Source organism: Boleophthalmus pectinirostris, unplaced genomic scaffold (assembly GCF_026225935.1).
Source record: "Boleophthalmus pectinirostris isolate CB_2022bp ecotype Guang Dong unplaced genomic scaffold, ASM2622593v1 HiC_scaffold_3, whole genome shotgun sequence".
Classification (NCBI taxonomy): Eukaryota; Metazoa; Chordata; class Actinopteri; order Gobiiformes; family Gobiidae; genus Boleophthalmus; species Boleophthalmus pectinirostris.
Window position 1 is genome coordinate 31,532,698 of NW_026571299.1, and position 20,927 is coordinate 31,553,624.

Below are 20,927 nucleotides of genomic sequence, written 5' to 3' on the forward strand. Positions count from 1 at the left end.
GCTTGGCTGCAGTCCTCTCATTTAAAAAAAACAAATTAATTCAAATTCGATTCATTGCACAATCCTATCTGGTACCACTGCATACACTAAAAAAAATAAACAAATAATTGGAGTTTTGAGTAATGGGGAAAGACCAGGTGGAAGGGACACACCTGCTCCACAAATGCATGATAAATCCAGTGTAGTTTGTGTGTATGTGCTTTAGTTGGTGTTAGTGTGTAGTGTGTGTGTATGCTGTGTATGTGTGTGATGCCCGTAGGGAGCTCCAAAAGAGGGCTAATGAAGCTGGACAGGTTCTAACACTTAAATGCAGAATGATTACTGAGGCCAGTTTAGGAAACACCCCGAGGAAGGGCCGTGGGGAGGTACTGCACCGAGACGGAGAAGTGTGGCTAATATATCATTTTCATTTGGGGGTTTACTCCACAGTCAAGACACTTAAGATGGAAAAAAAAAAAAACAGGGTACAAACAGAAGACTTTTTTCATATACTAGGTCTGTGCAATTAAACAAAAACATGATTCAATGGTTTCAAATTGTCAGTGATAAACATAATCAAGTAGAGCTGGGATTCATTACGATAGGACACATGACTCACGATACAATATTATCATGATATGGCGATACATACAATAGATATATATTGCACATGATAGTCTATGATATGTTGCTATGTTTTTATAAACCCAAGCCCATTTTAGCAAGAGTATTTCTTTGTTAAACCATTATTTGTGCAAAGTTAATATGAAATGCTAATCTATTTTACTTGTCAAAACAGTGAACAGTGCAATGTCAAGTGTATTGCATTAAAGACATACCAAAAAATACTCACAATAACGATACTGTATTACCAATTTAGTAACTTGATATACATGTATCAATATTTTAATATTTTTGCACACCCCTGTAACTAAGAGGTTTATACAGCCAGTCCTCTCTGAGTAAAAGCATGTTTTTGGAGTATGAACTTCAAACATTAAAATGAATAAAGCTACACGTGTCAATAATATTAAATAAATAAAACTGAATAAAATATTTTCATAGGTCAGTGTTTTTTGCTGTATTGAATAACTAAACATCATTTTTGATGGTTTGCAAATATACTAATTATATATATATATATATATATATATATATATATATATATATATACACACACATATATATATATATACTATATATATATATATATACAAATTGGGAAAATAAAATAATAACTTGTCACTATCATCCACCCGTAGAGTGTGTAAAATGAATATTCTAGTTCCCATCAGAACAAATGCACTACAAATAAATATACAATATTTAACAGTTTCACAAATTAAATGAATGATAGATACAGCTTTAAGTTAACTTTTATCTGCATTCATTTTTTTTTTCTAATATTATGCCACTATATAAGGGGTATTGCACTGTTACTACTTTTGGACTGAATATGTCAGCAAATCTGGCAATGCAGTTTTTTTTATGAGCACAAGCCAGGAAGCATATCCAAGGATCCTGTATTGCTTTCCATGATACATTTTAATGCACTTGCACAAGATGCAAAACTATCAATATTGGCTTCAGACGCTTCAGATTCTACTGCCAATTTTAGACAGTTACAAGATGGATGATGGAAAACACAGAGAGCGATTAGCATAAAGCTGAGCACTGTCTCTCAATAGCATAGAATGATAAATGGTTTGTATTGTATTTCCACAGTTTAAAATAGTTGTTATTATCAACTTAAGTTTAGAGTCTGTCCCTGTACAATAAACTCCCCCCTTGTCCTTAATATACCCTACCCCAAGGCACTAATCAGCAGACAGTGTAGCTCCAGCATCATACCACAAAAGGAATCACGTTAGATTAGAAGTAGGATCATCTCGAGTTAAAAATAAAGTTTAATCACAACTTTAATCTACATCTAAGCTTTAATCTGTGATGTGTCAATGAGGAGTTGAAGGATTTCAGATCACAGATTTAGCTTTCTGGCACAGTCAGTTTTGGAGGTGGCTCAGTTGGTATGGCATTAGCCCACAAACTAAAAGGTTGTTAATTCAATCTCTGAAACTATGAAAGCTCAAAACTGCTGTATCCTTTGGAAAGATATTTCAAACAATTGGATGTCAGCTGTAAGTGCAGTTTGTGTATCAATGGGAAATTAGTATGTGGGGACCCAAAGCATAAAAGGCAATATTTTCAAGTTATGCCAATCTCAAGATGTGATGATAGGCAGTCGTGGAATATCTGTACTTCACTTAAGTACAATTTTAAGTGGATTCTTTTTACTTTTACATTACTACTTTGAACTGGATGGAAAAGTAAAAGTATTTTTTATATAGACAAACTTACAACTAAAAACAGCTAGGAAAATACTATTCAAGATGTAAAAGTTTTTTTGTTTTTTTTCTGGGGACCCATATTTTAAAAGTCACAAACCTTCATGACCCAAGTCCATAGACATTATTTGTAAATCACAAAATAAAGGTGGATTTGACCATTATTGAACATTAATGAGAATATTTTATTCTTGACTGAGTGATTGTGTCTCTCTGAACAATTAGTATTACTCAAGTTTTAAACAATGAAAAACAACACTTGAACCAGCAGTAGAAGGTATCCATAAGTAGCCTATTCAGATATTAAATGTAGCCCTATATATTGCAGACTGACATGTAGATCATGACAAGGCAACCCAAAAAAAATCTCTTGTGACCCACCTGAGGGTCACAACCCAGTCTTTGAGAAACACTGATACAGATTGTAATCTCTGTAATATATTTTTGTGATACTTTTACTTGAGTATTTTTTTGTTCCAGTATCTGTACTTAACAAAACTGAGTAATTCTTCAACAACTAGTGATGGGTCCCCTGGTTCTGCACTGCTGCATCCAATGCTCCTGACAGGTTGCCTCAGTAACACCGAAAGGTGGGTCAAATGCAGAGGACTAGGGATGTAACAATAACAGAAATATTGTGATATCGTACCATCAAAGTTCTCACAATAATATCGTGGGCCATCACAATATATTGAATCCCAAGTCTCTTTGCTTAAATGAAGAGATATGGTGCAGCAACAGTTACAAAAGACAGAGGGAACTACATAGACCATGATCCTTTGCTCTGTTTCAGTGTAGACTACAAGAAGAAATAACAGTTCTAAGCACTTTTAAGTCTTAATTCTTTGGATTAAGTCTTGTCAAGGCATTTTAAGAGGAAAAAGTAGCAGTATTAACAGTTAAAATATCGTATATCGTGAGATGTATACTGTGAAAATATTGTGTAAATATCGTAAGAGATTTGGATATTGTTACATTCCTAATCGAGACTCCCCTTCATATCGTGAGCGTTCCCACGATATCGCAATAAATATCGTACCGTTCTTACCGTGACAATATCGTATTGTGAGACTTGGATATCGTTACACCCCTACAGAGGACACATTTCCCTATACATAGGCCTGTCGCAATAATTACTTGTTCAGTATATGAAAGCTGGAACAATATTTCACAATTTCATTATTTAAGTGTGGAGATTTAAGTGCGGAACAATTTACATACAATACCATCTCCCAGAGAAAGGGCACTCCTGCGCACAAACCTGCTCTGTGCCTGCTACCTCCCTCTTCAGCATTCAACAGCTTATTGCACCAAACTCTGCTAAACGCTGCAGCCTGCCTCCTCTCCGCCTTTCCCCCTGGACCAGAGCCCACGGGCAGACAGGCGCACATTCCCAAGCACGCCAATGTAAACTACTATCACATGCAAAGAAACGAGCTCTCTAACAATGTAAATCAGATGGGAACACGGATAAATGTCACAACATGCCTGCTACAATCACCTCAACCCCAGCACTAGAAATGCTCAAACTCTTCACCTAGAGGGATGGATACAGCAACAGTTGGTAACTCTTCATCAGCGGGGCAGGTAAGGTGAATAGGAAGTACCAGGCTTTCTCGCATGAACGCACCACTTAGCATATTTTTATAGGTGACTTGGAGTGCAGTTATTTTTAAAGTCTTTAAAAACCCGACCAGTGCGTCTGTTGCAAAAATCCAAAATGACAGAACATGCATTATACATGAACGACAATCAGAGGAAGAGGAGAGAGCGTGATAGAGCACAATACGGTGTGCAAAGAGTGCTTTCAGTGCGGCTACACTAGAGTAAGATGAGTTACCTTGGGTGCTACTAGTATGTTGTGTGAGACAGAATACTGAGGCTATTTGTTTGAGAGAAGAGGAAAGAGACGTGGGATAGAAAGAGAGATCTTCAAACCAGGTAAAATAATAAATAAAATAAACATGAACGTGTAACCCACCTCTGTCAGCGGCTAGTTCAAGCGCAGTGAAGACACACACGAGAAATGCAGAGCCAAAAAATCCACAAGACAGGATAAGATGGAGGGATGAGTGAGAGGTCCTTCTGCCCAGCTATATGAACACATAAACAGATGACGATAAGAAATAATAAGTGATACAAGAGTGACAGAAAGTGAGGCAGCGACGAGGGGAAGGGAGTGAGGGCGGATGTATTAAGAGAGTGGGCAGATGCATTAAAGGGAAACACGGCCCCTCCCGTCCCCCCCCACCATGCCCGGCTACACGCACAGATCCAAGTGCACTGTCAGCATTTGACAAAGAGTGTATTCAGTGAATCAGCTGGTGAGGAGAGCGAGTAAGAAGAATGGGGCAGCAGTGACAGTGTAATAACTGTACGGCCGTAATGAGCAATACTGGGCGGGTTTAGAGCTGCAGGTCATTATTACAGTGCAGTTTTTAGAATGTATATTTCAACACCCTCTCAGAGTGGTAATATCGGGATGAACAGATTTAAAATGGATGATTCAATTTGGAAACAAGCTAGGATTTGATCATGTACAAATCAAACAACATAAAGGACCATAAACTATCATACACTCAAACTTTAAACTTGCAGCAGCACTTTTCAGCATGCGAGCTACTTACAAAATGACCAAGTCAAAATGATCTACCTAATACAAAGCCAAGCAAACTGCACTGAAACACTCTGTGCCCCTTTTTTGGACTCTCAGCCACAGTTTGAGAACCCCTTCTTTAAGAGAACGATCTCTAGCACTTTACACAAAACTGCGAAAAAAGTGAAGGAAGTAGGTAAGATTTTTAAACCTGCTTTTTAAAGTTCTAAACTGGAGTTGCATTCGTTTCTGGTTTTGCAGTGATATTTACCAGCCTCTGCACATTTACCAAACCAAACGCACATCGTGACAAACACAGATGCATTTGTGCACTTTTGTTAGGCAAAGTTCAGCCAAATGTGGCAGTAGGTCTGTTCTGTAGATCTGCTCTCTGCTGTAGACCTGCTTTGTGCCAACACTGTAACACAAATTTAGACTCGTTTTTGCTTCACGTTTCGTCTTGCTCTTTTAATCAGCGCGCACTGTGGAAGGGGCTTGTGTTCGCTGTACGCAGGAAGGAGCGAGAGCGTGAAAAGGCAAGGGGCGGCGTGCTGACGTGAGGCAGATGGACAGGTAGGATGTTTAGGAAGTTTAACCTGCCCTGTGATGCACGCTGGTACACGAGGGCACACGCTGTTGCAGACAAGCCATGCATAGGGAGCGTGTGTATTTGTGACGTGCCGTAGAGTCTCTGCGGGTTTCAAATGAGCGCACAGGCTGCACTGAGACGCCCCACACGCTCCTGCACCCCGCTACAAGTTTATTGGCAACAGCAGCGGCCGTAATGAAATATGATCGCACTTGTTGAGTGTCAGACCTTGAGTGAGAGACAAGACCGAGTCCAAACGCGATCGAGTCCGAGACGAGTACTAAGACACGGCGATCTACCCACACGACCTTGGCGATCGACTGGTAGATCGGGATTGACGTAGTTCGCACCCCTGATTTAGACCCATGGGGAAATTTACTTGGGCATATGCTCAAATAAAACAAAAACAAAGCTAAAAAAAGCATTTTATGCTTAATTGAAGTTATGTCTTTAATGGTGTATCTTGCAATAGACTACTTGGTTTAGACCTGTGCTTTTTTTTTTTTTGCAATTTTCCAATGAGGGTTTAGTTATTTTGGGGGTCCTGAAAAGTTTGAGAATCCCTGGTTTAGATGATGATCTCCCAGTGACTAGTGGATAATATGCTGAGATTGCAACGACCAAAAAGGGGTGTTAGCACTCCCAAATAGTTCTCTGCTGACTGTTGGGAGTGCTGCATTAGACTGCATATTATGTTTAGATTCTATCTTACGCAGCTATAAAGTCACAAGTCTGAGTATGAGCTAAACTGAACATGTACCCAAACATGAAAACTCCGGCTTTATTAGGGATAGAAGGGCTTAAATTCATGACATCCACTGATCCAGTTCTCAACATGCCAGTGGGTTAGTAAATAAATCTATGATGTGACAAGTTATCTGCCAGAAATGTGTTCAAGCTTCACTGAGCCCTGTCCCATGATCACAGGTATGCTTTGAAAAGACTGTATAATCCTATATCTACCATAGCACAAACACCTCCACTGACAGAGAGGAGGGGGCAAATAAGAGGATTATTTCCCCGTGCTGATCAATAATGTGGTACATACACATTACTGCAGACATTACTGTACACAGGACCGATCCTTACCGTCAGGAAGCTCATAAACAAATTGCCTTGTACATGTCTTCAAAGTACTGCACATCCCAGTTCCCATGTGAGTTACATATGTGTACATGCCATACAAGCAAAGTAGCATCAGGCATAAGGGAAATTCTATATGCCCCTTTATATTATGTTTTAGCAATAGGCCAATAACAACATGATATAGCAATTATTCCTCTTTGACTATGTATAGACAAAAAAGAATATATGATAATAAAAATTTGATTGGTTCACTTGAAACAGGTTTAAACTGGCCTTTAAATTTGGTAACAAACACAATATAGTTTAAGGTTAAAACTGATGTGAAACTCAACAACTCAAAGCTAAGTGCTAAGAAGTGCCAAGTGAATGGGGAAATTAAATTAGAGTTAGTTATAGATAGCTGTCTCCAATAATCTTCATAATCATAACATATGGTATAATAATGAATGAAATCTTACTACAATGTTGAGTGATTTATGTTGCTCCACCACAGCCGAAAACCATTTTAACACTATTTGAGTTGCATTTGAGTAAACTTGCTTCACCTTTTCTTTTTGTGGGAGTGTTTGTGAGCCCAAAGGAACAGGCCTGCTCCACTGTTGCGGACCACTGTGCCTGGCCTTTCTCTTTGAGCTAGAGCCCAGTCGAAGCATATCCATCTCCTCTGCCAGACTCTGTCCCAGCAGCAGCACAGTAACAGCAAGCAGATCGGAATGTGTACCAGGCAGACTGCAAATGGAAGGCCAAGGACAGACTGCTGTGCACTGGGGTTCATAAAGTGCTTATCTCAAACTCTATTGTGTTGCTTGAATAGATGAACCAAAGATAAGTCAAAGAAACGATCAGAGAACCCAAAGACATATGACATGATTATTGGCAGCGAAAATATTGTTAAAAGGTGCACTGTTTAACTTTTTTGGTGAAGGGTCCGCCACCTGTAAGTCGCACAGAGATGTTATTGCTTTACCCAGAATGTTCAACAGTATGGCAATAAAGTCAACTATCTTGCATATATTTAATTATCAATGTTTTTATTGATCAGAAACTCCTTGAAAAGCATGCATTTGTACTAAGTGGGCTTGCCTCTCCACAGATCTGATCTCTAACTTGGCCTGGTGGTGTGCTCGTCTTTATGGAAATTGATAAGTTTAATGCCATAGTGTGGAAAATGGCTATGAAGACAAGCAGGAGGCGAACCTTCCACTAGAAAAGCTGCACAGTGCACCTTTAACTTTAGTAACTCTAAGTCTATATCTCACCAACAAGAAAACTGCTATATCCATATTTAATCAGATAAAAACGTTTAAACTCTGTCAAGGAAGGTAACTCTAAATTGCAGAAAACTTTTAATACAATGTGAAAAGGGCTGGGGAAAAAGCAACAAGTTTCCACAAATGGGTCAATAGCAAATTTTGATTTCAATCTAATTTCCTTCCTAAAAAAATGTAAATGTCTTTCAATACTGATTTCATGAACTCGATAGACATTAAAGGTGCACTACGTAACTTTCTGATTGGGGGTCCACCACCTGCTTGTTTCTATATGTCATTGCTCTGCCTAGAATATTCCACAGTATGACATGAAACAGCTCTCCTTACATTTATTCAATTACAGGTAGTTTTACAGCTTAAAAACGCCTAGAAAAACAGACTGTGAGTGGGGTCGCCTCTCCAGAGATCTGACCTATAATTTGATCTGGTTTGGTCTTCATGAAGATAGAAAGGTTTAATACCATGCTGTGAAACATTCCAGATAAAGCAATAGCATCTCCATGGAGAAAAGCATTTGACTGACCCTCCAGCAGAAAAGTTATACAATGCACCAAAGTCATTCTTCCTCCAGAGTCTGAACTTTGCCCAAAACCACATGGGTTTACTGACAGAAGATTGGCTGTAGACTTCTTGATTAAAAAGGCCCAAGTCTATCACTGACAAACTGAATCTTGATCTTCATTAAAATTCTATTAATTGCCCAACCGTAAAGAAGTATCCAAAAATAATCACAAAAACATAGAATCAGAATTTTCCTGCTGGTGCTCTCTTGCTTTGTCAAGTGATGCAAATGAGTTTAATTTGAAAGCTTTCAAGTAACAGGCTGATTATCTCACGTCTCTCTCGAGTCAAACTGGTTATTTGCACATTTTTAAACAGTGCACACATTAACTTCTAATTGGGAAGTTGCTGTGATATAATTAGCATTCATAAACAGTACAAGACTGCCAAGTACGAAAACAAGGTTGTAAATGCTATGGTTCTCATGGTGACTGCTGCTCCAGCCATTGCAGTACAGTTCTTTGGCTGTAATAACTTAGAGGCAGTTTAGATCAATCCACAGAAGACATATTATGCTTTTGTCTGCTATAGATTAATAATTGATGACATCCGTATTACTTTCAAAAAATATTTGTGACATTTTAAATGATATTGATCTAAAACAACTTAATAAAGTAAACAAGGCCACTGCCATGCCATGCTGACAGTCCCAACTATGGATAACTACATTTTATGGGAGAGAAGTAAGTACAGGGCAGGGGGCATATGTCCTTTAAGTTCATCTAACCCTTTTTATGATTATGATTAAATCCTGAGCAAGTTCAAGTTCAGTCCTGGTTAGGGGTGTGCAAAAATATTGAAATATCGATATATCGTATTATTTAATGTGGTGATACAGTATCGATATCATAGGCTGCTGTATCAATATATTTATAAGTATATATCAGTATTTTTTTTGGTATATTTTATTAAAATATTTTGTTACAGCGCTACAGTTTTGTTGCTTGTTTAGTGGAAGGAAACACATTTGACATTTTCACTGTTTTAAGGATTAAAATATTTGTGTTTTATACTAACTTTGCACAACAAATGTTTTTACAAAGACTTTTAATATCACAGCCATGATTTAGCCCTTTTTTATTGAATTTTATCTAATCAATTTGAAATATATTGTATCGAATTGAAAGTACACTGTATCAAGATATGTATCGTATCGTGGCCTATGTATCGAGGTATGTATCGTATCAGCGACTTCTTAACGATACCCAACCCTAGTCCTGGTTTAGATCTAGATCCGTCTTGGTTTAGTTCTTGATTTGTCCTGGTTTACCATCACTTTCGTATGTCTAATTTCAGTATAATACCTTCATAAAATCCATTTCTAATCCTTCTTTAATCCTAATTTATTTGGAGTAAACCTTTCTTAATGTGGCTAGTGTGTCAATCAATGTTCAGCTATTTATTAAAAACACTAGTATTGTGATAGGCGAGTTTACACAGGCTGTTGGAGCTTGTATTGAGCTGAGTGAAGGCCTCTGGGGGCTACTGTGGAAAAGGCCATTAGAGTTTTAGTGCAGTCAGTGGGCCGCTCTGGGATTAGCACACATAGAGAACGGCACTGACAGGTTTTCACTAAACACCACAGTCTGGGGAATTAGCCTGATACTGTTACTCACCAAATCTACATGAGAGTCACTCTGCTGTCACAGCTCAGGCACAGGTACTACATCAGTCAGCCAATACATTATGACCAGTGACAGCCTGGTGAGGTCTATAGCAGTTCATCATTGTGGCCTCCATTCGTGGAACATGGACAAGGCTACAGTGGGTTAATGTTAAAAACTGGTGGAATCACTGATCTGTAGTAGGGCTGCAAGATCTCAAATCGGAAATCCAATTTGAATGGCCGCAATTATTCAAGTAAATGGAAAAAAACAATAAAACAACCCAGCAGCAGTCTAAGCAGGGACTCCCAGACTTCCCTCACCCCAGACACTAAGATAAAAACTATGCTGCAAAATTAATATTGTATTTTTGCACTTTAGCAGTTAACACTCAGTCCACAACCTCAAAATTTTGGGCACATTTTAATAAAACTAAAAATGTATTCATTTTTGTGTATATTGTCCCCTCGTTTACTATTGCATCTGGGTTTGATGAATTGGCAGACTATAGAATAAGTAGCTGGATTGCAGAATGGAACAAAGCTTAGCACAGTATAATGATTCTATCCAAAACGATCAGTAACAGCCTTACTAATTCCAGAAAGTAGTCTAAGAATATACAGAGTGCAAAGTTGCGTGGAGTAAATTCAAGAGCTCAAGGTTACATCTGTTGTGAATATCTTTGTGTTGAGTGACAGTTTTACCACTACTTCCTAGTAAGTCTTAGTAAGTTCTCCAAACTTTGATTAACATGTCACTGGTTTAGTTCCTGTAAAACCTTTAATCTGACACCACAATATTCACCAACAATCAATAATACAAGCAGATCAGTCCACTTTGCATTTTTATTTGAGTCCTTGTTGTATTGTCAGAGCAGCCAAGCTAATCGAGAAGAGTTAAGTGGAACAGACAACGGCTGAGTTCAACATTTTTCATTAACCTCTGTGTTTGAAAATGAAACACTTAAATTACCTAGTCAAGTTGCATGCCTTCTAAAAGTACACACTCTTCTTAGCTCATCATGTGCAGACACCATATGGACAATTACATCAATTGTTTTCAACTCTACAGGCAAAATGTCTGATTAAAACTTAGTGCAAATGGTCATGTTTTGCCTTGTATAGCATTGAAAATACTAAAAAACAAGTCGATAAAGATAGTGATGAATATGTAAAAGGTGCAGTATGTCACTTTTCTGATGGAGGGTCTTCCACCTGCTTGTCTCCATGGAGATGCTATTGCATTCCCTGGAATGTTCCGTACTATGGCATTAAACTTAACTCAGGGAAACCAGCTGGCGAAGCCATAGCAACAGGTTAGATCGAAGAGGTATCCCAGTATGAATGTGTTGTTCAAGATATTTTAGCATAACTTAAGAAACAGAAGAGATATATGTTTGATGCCATACTGTGGAACATTTCAGGTAAAGGCCTTAGACCATAGTGTGACTTTAAGACTTTTACAGCCTGTCCTGCCCTATGTCTGCTGTGGTATCTCACTGCTCATGGTGGAGATTCACACTGTAGTTACAGAGAGGAGATATAAAAAGGTTTTGTGGTGAGTTCACTGACATGACTGCCAATCATGCATGACTGCATGATTGTCACCTGCTTCATCAATCAGCAACAAGCAGTAGACACTAAACACAAGCAGTGACTGTATTTGAAAGTTGTTTATATCACTTTCTTTAGCTAAGATATATTTAAAATCAGATCAGCTCCCAGATGCAATTTCAGTCCTTCAAACTGTAATGAATGGGACTGGTGTACATAGTAACAAATCAGACAAATACGAGGAAAACAAACACGGTAAATGACATATTACAAAAGCTTGAGAACAGCTGTAACAGGAGAAACTCTAACTTGAATTGGTACAGGGAATATTTGAGAGGTATTTGCCCTGCATATGACACACCACACTTGCACACCGGATAGTGAAAGGCATAATTTCTGTGAGGAGGGCACCAGACCATCCTGCTTTCAAACAGACGGTGAGAGGAGCTGTTATCTGTGCATACAGATCAGAGCCCTGGCTAGACAAGACAAAACAATGATAACACAAAATCACGCCATATTTGCAGATTAAAATAGCCTTTTGCACAAAATTCCCAAGTTCTAAAAAAAAAGGCATTTGAAAACATCCTCAAAGCTGACTGATAGCATTTACAAATTGATTTCCCAATGAAACGCAAGAAAATGCAGCGTTTCCCATCAAAACGTCAGCCCAAAGGAGGGATCTAATCAGGAGATGCAAGTGCACCACTCTAATTACATCATTAGCTAAACCAATGAGTCAGTCTCAATGCCCAGAGCCCCCTCCCCCTGCATGTGCCTCTCTCCTCTGCCCCATCCAGAAATAGGGAGCCAAGCCTGCAGCCCTTTACTGTACGGCTGCTCGAGCAGAATAATTCTAACATGTTACGTGCAACAGTGCAAATTGTTAACATTCCAGAAATATCCGACTGCAAAACACGGCATTAAGTGCTCCACAGCTGCCACCAAACTCCATCCAAGTCTGACATTTCAATTCTTCACTCATTTCATCTCAAGATGTTCAGCTTTTGGCACATCTACCATAATGGGCTGATGCTGTCTCCAAATGACAAGCAGTGGACAGGCTAAAACGCTATGGGCTGTTAAAGGGCAAACAACTCGCCATAAAAATTCACCAGGAGCCAAAACAACTGCAGTAAACAGGTGCACAGCCATAATGAGACCAGCATGGAGAGGAATGCAATGCCACTTCCATCACCAATGTATTCTCTTATAGAAGGCATGTTTGCATTATAACCTTTGGGAGAATAATATTAATGCCACTTACATCACCAATATGCAGAAGTGTTCACTGACAAACTACAATTGGACTTCTATGAAAGAAAACACAGACCTCCAGTTGGAGCAGGTATTAGGCAGAGATTTTTGTTGAATTCTAGTTTACGGCCATGTTTAAACTACTGGCTCAGAGGTCTCATAAATAATGTTTTACTACATATACCGTTGTCATTCATGAACTTCAAAGAGGCAGAAATGGATCGACTCAGTTTCAGTCTGTAGGTCATTTTAATTCACACTGACTTACTTGAATGCTGTAACATATTTATTACATTTATACATTACAATACTGGCTTTCATTACAGACATTATTAAAGGTCACTTTCATGTTGCAGTAAATTCGCAGAAAAGTCGTCGCATGACCATTGACACTTATATTACTTCTGCTTTGCTCAGCATGAGTACAACCATTTCCCAATAGTACAAAATACACCCTCTTCTACTCGAAATGACTAATGCAGCTCTCTGCACTGCAACATGACCAACATGAAGTAACACCTCGAGATCTTCCTGTAAAAGTGCAAAGTGGCAAGTGCATCTGTAGGTTGACTGATTAATCTTCTTACTTTAGTGCTATCTCTCATTTCAACATATGCCGCTAAATCCTTTTCAAATATGCATCATTAATACATGCATGATCATTTGGCTACAACATTAAATCTGGCATTCAAATAATGACCTGCAGATTTAAAATTAACACATCACATTGAGCAAGTAATCCACAGTTTTAGTTTATGCAACTCACTTTCTATTTTACTTGAAACTGCAAAATGATCTTACAAAACAATCTTGTTAAGTAATTACAACTAGATCCTATGCTTGCTTTGTGTAGTAATATATCATCTTATCTTCTTTGGGGATGTCCCTAGAGATGGCCACAGTGATTCATCTCTACCCAAGCCCGCTTTTGCCTGATCATCTCAAAACAAAAGCACACAATGACTAAAAATGCAAACAGACATTACGCATCACTTTCCTTTCCGTAGTAGAACTATACTAAAAGAACAAAATAACTGCATTTCAGCTAAAATGATTGACATTTATCTGAAGTAAAAAATATGCTATACCAACCATCCTCTATTTTAAGCCTTTTGACATAACATTTTGTAGTCTATTAAACTTGGAAATCTAAAGGAATATGCAATCAACTAAACAATACAAAGAGACGCTGTGTGCATTCTATATGAAAGCAAATATTGATGTTCAGATCGACTGTTCTGACTTCAGACCATTTCTAATCCCTGCGACAACTTGGGCAACCTGTTAGCTCAGAGCTGCCCAACTCAGCAGACTGCGTAAAACGGGGTGCCAGGTGCTATGGTTTACTCAATCTCGGCATAACCCCCAAATCATGAACACCACATCTTTAATGCTCCTTTCCATGGGTTATAATAGATTTATTATCATAGTATTAATAGTGTATGCCCCTCTGACACAGCTCCGCTTACAGGTTTATGTTTCGGGTCTTCTGGGGGAGTGCACCCGGCCTCTGGCGCACTGTTAGCCGCAGAGACATCCCTGACTGCGGCGCTGAGAGTGGACAGCTCCCTGGATCTTCTCGTCGCTTCACATCTGCAGCGCTGTCATCCCACTCGTACCAATGCGGATCGTCCACCCTCGTATTTGTCTCCCAAATCAGTGGGCGCTTATTATTAATATGCATATGTTTATACTGTCATATTTAGCTAACGACAGACTGCCTGGCCAATCTGAGACGAGTCAGTCCATTACAACAACATGGTTAGCGAGGAACTTATGATGATAGCCTCTCTCACGAATGCTAAACATACAATTGACATAATATAGTCAGAGTAACATCAGATAAAATGCTGCTTGATCATACTAAAACATCTCATGTCAATTTAAAATGGTTAGGATCTGCTGGTCGTCTGGTTGCGTACAATGCGAAAAAGAACAGTATGTTTGAATGATAGAAAGATCAATTACAGCAGACAAGCGCGTGGACATAACACCTGCCACTTTTAGTTAACACAAACAGCCAAAATGTCCTACCTTATGGCGATACACTGCTTCCTTTCACTGTCAAAACCCTCTGGATTTTGTTGCTCGTCAGACCCACCACGCGTTGCAACTGCGCCCCGCCCCTCTGGCTGCGGCCGTGCGCGCATTGGCCAAGTTTGGCACAACTGCAGCCAGACCGAGGCTTCTGATTGGTCGGGGCATTTGTCAATAAGTTCGGTTTCAGCTTCCCGCGTTCTCCCAGGATCTCACAGTACATTGCATTTAGCAGCCTATATTTAGGTATCAACAAGCAACCAACCACTGCAGGCAGGGAAAGTCACCATGACCTCTAAAATGAAGACAACACAAAAGACAGACCTTTACCTTTTAAATGCTTTAATGACCATAAACAAGAAATTTAATCAGTAAATGAATATAGATCACTCACATAGTCATTGGAAAGGGCATATGAACCAAAATATATAACCATTTCAAAAGCTTTACATTCTCATCCATCCACTTTTTGACATCAAGGGCACCTTTAATGTCTCACTTAGCAAGACAAAGTAGCATCATAAGTCCCTGGAATAGCAATATGGCACAAGTGACATTGACTATTTGTGCCAGCTATAATGGATTAGAAGTGTCTGCGTTGAAGTCTGCCGGGCAAGTGCAAAGTACAGTATGTATTAGTCTAAGTAGTATCATCATTCCACTCAGTCTTTCACCAGGAGAGGAGCTTTGACTTGAGCTGCAACTTCAGCCCCCATAAGTTCTTCGACGATGGTGAGAGCAAACTCAAAACTGGTTCCTGGCCCACGGCTGGTGATGTAATGTCCATCCTTCTGAACACGGGCTTCAGAATATTTATAGTGATCTTAGAGGGGGAAAAAAAGAAGAAAACCATACAATGTTTGCAATATGACATAATCGATTGGATCACTCACTCACTCAACCCTATGCACTTAGATCACCTATCAATCTTTAAGGTGACCTACTTCTAGCATGTTCTGTCAAATTTCCGCATCTGTCTCCTCCTCTGTGCTGTGCTCTCCTCTGCTGCATAATGACAAGATTCTTCCTCTAAAACTAAGTTAGCACAGCACCATCTGCTGTCTCTACTATGTAAATGCAAGACATTACCAAATTACCAATGTTCAGTCTCTTGTCATTTTATACTGAATGAGCTAGATTAGAAGAGGTTTTATGTAATGAATAATTAAGTGTGGAGAGATATTTTAAAAGTTGCATTGGTTAAAGATGTACTATGTAACTTTTCTGGTGGCAGTGCCTTGTTTGTCTTACAGTATGGAATTAAACATATCCATCTTCTCCATGGAGGCGACGCCACCAAGTCAAGTTAAAGATCTATAGAGAACTGACCCCGCTCATAGTAAAATGTTTTTCAAGGTATTTTTTTGGGTTGGAAAAACACCTGTAACTGAATAACTGCACAATAAATAAGTGTCAGAAAGTATACCTTCATACATATATTTTGAGCTAATGGTTTTATAACTAATAGTATAATCAGTGTTATGTATATATAGTATAATTAGTATTATGTTCTAATGTAATCCAATATAAACAATGTAAGGTAAAACCACATAAGTCTGTTTATGATATCCTTTTTTATTCTTACCTCCGACCATCATCTTCTCCTTCATGCCGGGGTGAGTGGTGACCGTGCTTCCGAACCCGATGCCGTGAGCCAGAAGAGCTGTGGGACCTGTGGAGGGAACAGATCTTTAAGCTCCATTTAACATCAGCACCACAGGAGGAGGCTGTATTTAGCTCATTTAGGTCTGTTTTTCTGAGCACTTAAGAGGGTCAAGGGTAGAACAAAACAGACTGTTATTATAGCTGAAAAAATGGATATGATGCAATATTATAAACTGAAGGGCAAGTGTCACATTACATTGTGTGAGAGGTGACAACAAATGCATAAACAATGCACTGTGTTTGCCATTTCATAAAACACTTTAGCAAATTATATCATAGCTGAATCATTTTGAAAACATATCTAACTGAGATTTCGTTGAGCAGTATTGTAACTGAGATTAGATTTCCAATTTATGTTTCAATAGTAGGATCGTGTTTTAAGTTCATGTTTTAAATCTAGGAACACTGGCAAAAAAGACTGAAATATGAACAGCTAAGCCATTGCAAGAATCCCTTACATTTTAGAACATGTTTGCAGAAATCAAAAACTAGGGTATTGGCCATATTTTTAGATAATAAGAGGATTTTTTTGTTATTTGCAAAGGAAATTCTACTAAAGTAAGTGTCTGCCATTTGCTAATTGTGACCACTGAAATTGCAATTTAGATTAGACTGCAATAAATCTTGTCAACACCATCAATGACCTATTAAAATTCCATATGCATTTCTAAACAGTTTCCTTACTGTACTGTGACAAAAGCAAAGTTAAATTTTCTATCTTTGCTTTCTAATACCACTCCACGTTTTAACCTCCAAAGACAGTGCTGAAAAGAGCAAAGTGAGAAAGAGAAAACACTGACTGCTGCATTATTCTTCGGCTCTGTCCTCGCAGCACTGCAGTGAGCTCATCCAAAAACTGTTAATAAATAGAAAGTTATTGATCTGACGTCTTGGCTGCCTTCCCAAACAGTCTCTAGATTACACTTTCCCTGCACAGAGAGCAGACTGCCGGGTAACACAGCACCCAAAGGAGACAGGGGAGACTTATGAGAACCACAGTCGAACAGGGAGATAGGGAGGAGGCTGAAACCTGAGACAAAATCAATCAAGATCATCTTTCTGTGATGGGGAAAATGCTAAAATGGCCTGGTGGTCACAGAATCTAGAGGCATAACTATTAGGGATGATTTTTCTCTGGAAAATGCCCCAAAGTCATTTACTCACATTTGTTCAAAATCTGCTCATCTAGATCTGACACTTCTAAGGTGTGAAGGTATATCATCAAGCACACAATACATTTGATCAAATTGATTTTAATATAGAAACTCCCTTGAAAAATAAATACACAATATGTAATTTAAGGTATTTATGAAAAATGGCTGCGCAGGAGCAGGGCTTACATGTGTGCTGAGCATAGTACTCATACTCGTACTGCTAACCGTAAGGAGGGTTTGAATAGGGCCCAGGAGCGATCACAAGTTTACTCAAACATCCATGGATGGAATAAAGCCACTTCGTGCATGTTTTGATGAGGGAACAATGTTATCAAATGGTAAAAAATTACAAAAAGTAAATTTTTCATAATACCTCCTCTTTTTAAAAAAAGTTATCATATAAAACAAGGTATTGTACCACTAAAGACACTTATTTACTTTGAATTATCATTAAAAGCTCATTTACCACAAACCAATATTAATATAATTTGTCTGTTGTCAGGATTAATAACCAGTCTCAGAACAGCTTGTATGCTGCAGGATCATTAGGCCTATAGTCCTGTGAGGATACAGCCATTTCTAGGACACCCTTCAATCCACTTTGCTGCATTGTTCTGTTTCACTGTTCACACTGTCCTTCCAAAGCTCGCTCACAGCACCCAATGTCAGAGATAAATGTCACTACATCAAATCTGCCAAGAAATGGACTGTTTTCACTGCCAGAACAGGTCATGGAGGAACATAGGCTACAACATCAAAGCATTCAGTACTGTTGAAATATATAATACATCATAAGCAGGTTTTTTTTTTGTTAGACACAGCAATTTAAGTTTTTTGTTATTATCATATAACCTGCCAACTCTGTAGTTTAGACCTCTACAAAATATATGTTTTTATTCAGCTCTAGGTTTGTTACTCAGGTATAAATTTTGAAGAAAATGAAGTTGGACCTTTGTAATTTTAGAATGATCTGTTCTTGATCTTTTGGTTTGTAGTAAACATTTCCTTGTATTAAAAAAAATGTATTTATCTTTGTTGTGGTATCAAAATTGGTATGAAGTCTTTTCAAGTCAAGTCTTTTCCTTAATTTTAAATTTTGGTATTGTGACCACACTACTTTGAAATAAAAAATAAATAAATTGCAAATGTAATCGCAGTACTTTTAACACAATTTTCATATGGTCCTAGAGTTTAAAAGTTGAAATTATAACCATATTAAAATGTATGAAAAAACACTTTATATGCAAAGGCTCACCTGCACAGATGGCTGCGATCAGGCCTTTTCTCCCGTCCTGCTCCTTCAGCACCTCTTTCACAGCAGGAGACTGAACAGAGCACAGAGCACACAGATGTCTGCTGAATCATTCTCAAAGCATATGGACATGGGCTACAGAAATCAAAGTGATAGATGACCAAGGCTGCTGAGAAAAGCTGTGCGAAAAGAAACCTCACAGTAATCACCATGATCTAATTTATGTCATGATAAAGCAAAACCGCACAGCACCTGCCTGACCAAGGCAGTAAGTCATGATTAAGCACTTGTATGAATGCCTGTTTTAATTATACAAAAATGATCAAGGTTTGTGCAAACTCTTTGTTGTGATTTTGTGATTTGCTAAATATTAATATTATTATCTTGAAGATGAGATAGTCAAAAAAACATGTTTATAGTCATATCTCCAGCCATGGGCATCACTTAATAATTAATTAACTAAATACTTAACAAGACTATTTTGTCAAACTTGCAAGTAACTATGAACATTTATTCAGAGACTGTGACTCACCTCAGCGAGGTTCTGGGCCCCAGGCATCCCTCCAGGAAGAAGCACCACATCATAAGGACCCTGTAAGAACAAACATGTAAGGTATATGAACAAAGGGTGAATGAGTGTTGATAAAACATCTAGGCCTTTTATACAATATTTTGGCTATGTTTTTATAAATGAAAAAAGTTTATGTTGAAAAAAAATTGGCTACATCTAATTCTTCTGTTTTTATTGTGCACAGCTTCTTGTGGGAGTATGAATATCACAGTGAATAATTTCACACAAGTCTGTGGAAATATCACTTGCGAATGGCGTAGTACTAGTGGCCATTTTAGTTATCATCAGGGGATTTCTATTTAGAAATGATTTCTCTGAAATCTCATAGTGAAAGTATGACACCAGAAAGTTTTGTTCACTTTGGCCAAGAACATAGCCATTATATTGTTGTAGACTATAAGCTTGCAAACCATGGCTAACTTTTGCTGAAGATTAAGTGTTGTGAAATTGTGGTTTTAAGTTATGGGGGAAATGTATAGAAATGTACCTGTTTGCTGGCCTCCTCCAGACTGGCATCAGGACAGATGACTACATTCCTGCTGCACGTGACTGGCTCTTTACCAGTCAGTCCTGCAACAGTCACTGCAATCTGCAAATACATGAATAAAGGCAGACGTGTTTCGTCAATTCTGCCAAGTTTTAATTTGATAGTTGCATGGACAGTGAACTTTGACATTTAGGCTAACTGCTACTATTGCGCAGTTATAACTTCAATAACTTCAGTTCAAGACCCGTGGGTTAGGGAAGGGTATATGTGTATTTACAAGCAGTGGAAGCATACAGACATCACCTTGCAAATGAAAGTCATTCATTTTAACCTGAATTTACGCAACTCTACCTAGCTAACTACCTGCTAAAACTTATAAAATACACAAACCCCGGCTCTACGCATCACATCCGTTGGAATAACCGTCTCCATCTCCTCTGCACCATTAGACAGGATCACCAGAGCCTTTTTCCCCGCCATAATTTATTGTTTTATAGATGAAAAAGATGCTAAACAAATGTCCTGTCGACCCATGCAAGTGCACAAGCAACAGAGCATGCGCAGTGGGCTGTTTGAAGAGAGCGGGGTTGCCATGTTGGGTTCAAATTTCCCTCTTTCACCGAAACAAAAATCGTTTTATTTCTTTGTAAATAATCAGGCATTTTTATTTGTAAGTATCCTACGTCTAAAAATATAATTTCGTGGAATGGGTAGGCATATTTATAGGTCTATTTTCAAGCGTCTGGCTGCAGACTTCTACTCAGAGGACCACACTATAATATTACACTTATCTGGCATTATACTTCAGTTATGTAGCTTGCATTTTGTTCAATTACAGGCTTGTATGTCGCTAAATAAATTAAATTAATTGCGTCTCCACAGTTGGTGCCATACGTTGTAGCATTCTTGGCAAAGCAATA

The 20,927-nt window shown here is 38.4% G+C and overlaps 2 protein-coding genes across 5 annotated transcripts in view; both read right to left on the reverse strand.

The window, feature by feature from the left end:
- kcnab2a (potassium voltage-gated channel subfamily A regulatory beta subunit 2a) overlaps positions 1–14,962 on the reverse strand; it is a 149,783-nt gene extending 134,821 nt beyond the window's left edge. For 3 of the 4 annotated variants that reach the window (XM_055160202.1, XM_055160198.1, XM_055160199.1), the window contains exons 1-2: positions 14,876–14,961; positions 4,306–4,417 (exon numbers count right to left, since the gene is read on the reverse strand). The gene's annotated coding sequence lies outside the window, so the exon portion shown is untranslated. Of the gene's footprint in view, positions 1–4,305; positions 4,418–14,875 lie in introns of all 4 variants that reach the window. The other variant, XM_055160200.1, reaches the window with a different exon arrangement.
- Positions 14,963–15,203: 241 nt separating this feature from the next.
- Positions 15,204–20,563, reverse strand: park7 (parkinson protein 7). The gene is made up of 6 exons (XM_020933898.2): positions 20,398–20,563; positions 20,008–20,109; positions 19,482–19,541; positions 18,953–19,022; positions 16,464–16,550; positions 15,204–15,701 (listed from the first exon to the last, which is right to left on the reverse strand). The coding sequence occupies exons 1-6, from the start codon at positions 20,485–20,487 to the stop codon at positions 15,541–15,543; spliced, it is 570 nt and encodes a 189-aa protein (XP_020789557.2). The 5' UTR covers positions 20,488–20,563; the 3' UTR covers positions 15,204–15,540.
- Between the last annotated feature and the right edge of the window lie 364 nt (positions 20,564–20,927).

Coding starts and splice junctions, on each gene's coding strand:
- park7 (XM_020933898.2), bottom strand. CDS start 20,487: ATGGCGGGGAAAAAGGCTCTGGTGATCCTGTCTAATGGTGCAGAGGAG. Junction 20,110..20,397: donor ATGTGATGCGTAGAGCCGGG/GTTTGTGTATTT, acceptor ATGTATTTGCAG/ATTGCAGTGACTGTTGCAGG. Junction 16,551..18,952: donor GATCGCAGCCATCTGTGCAG/GTGAGCCTTTGC, acceptor TTCCCTCCACAG/GTCCCACAGCTCTTCTGGCT.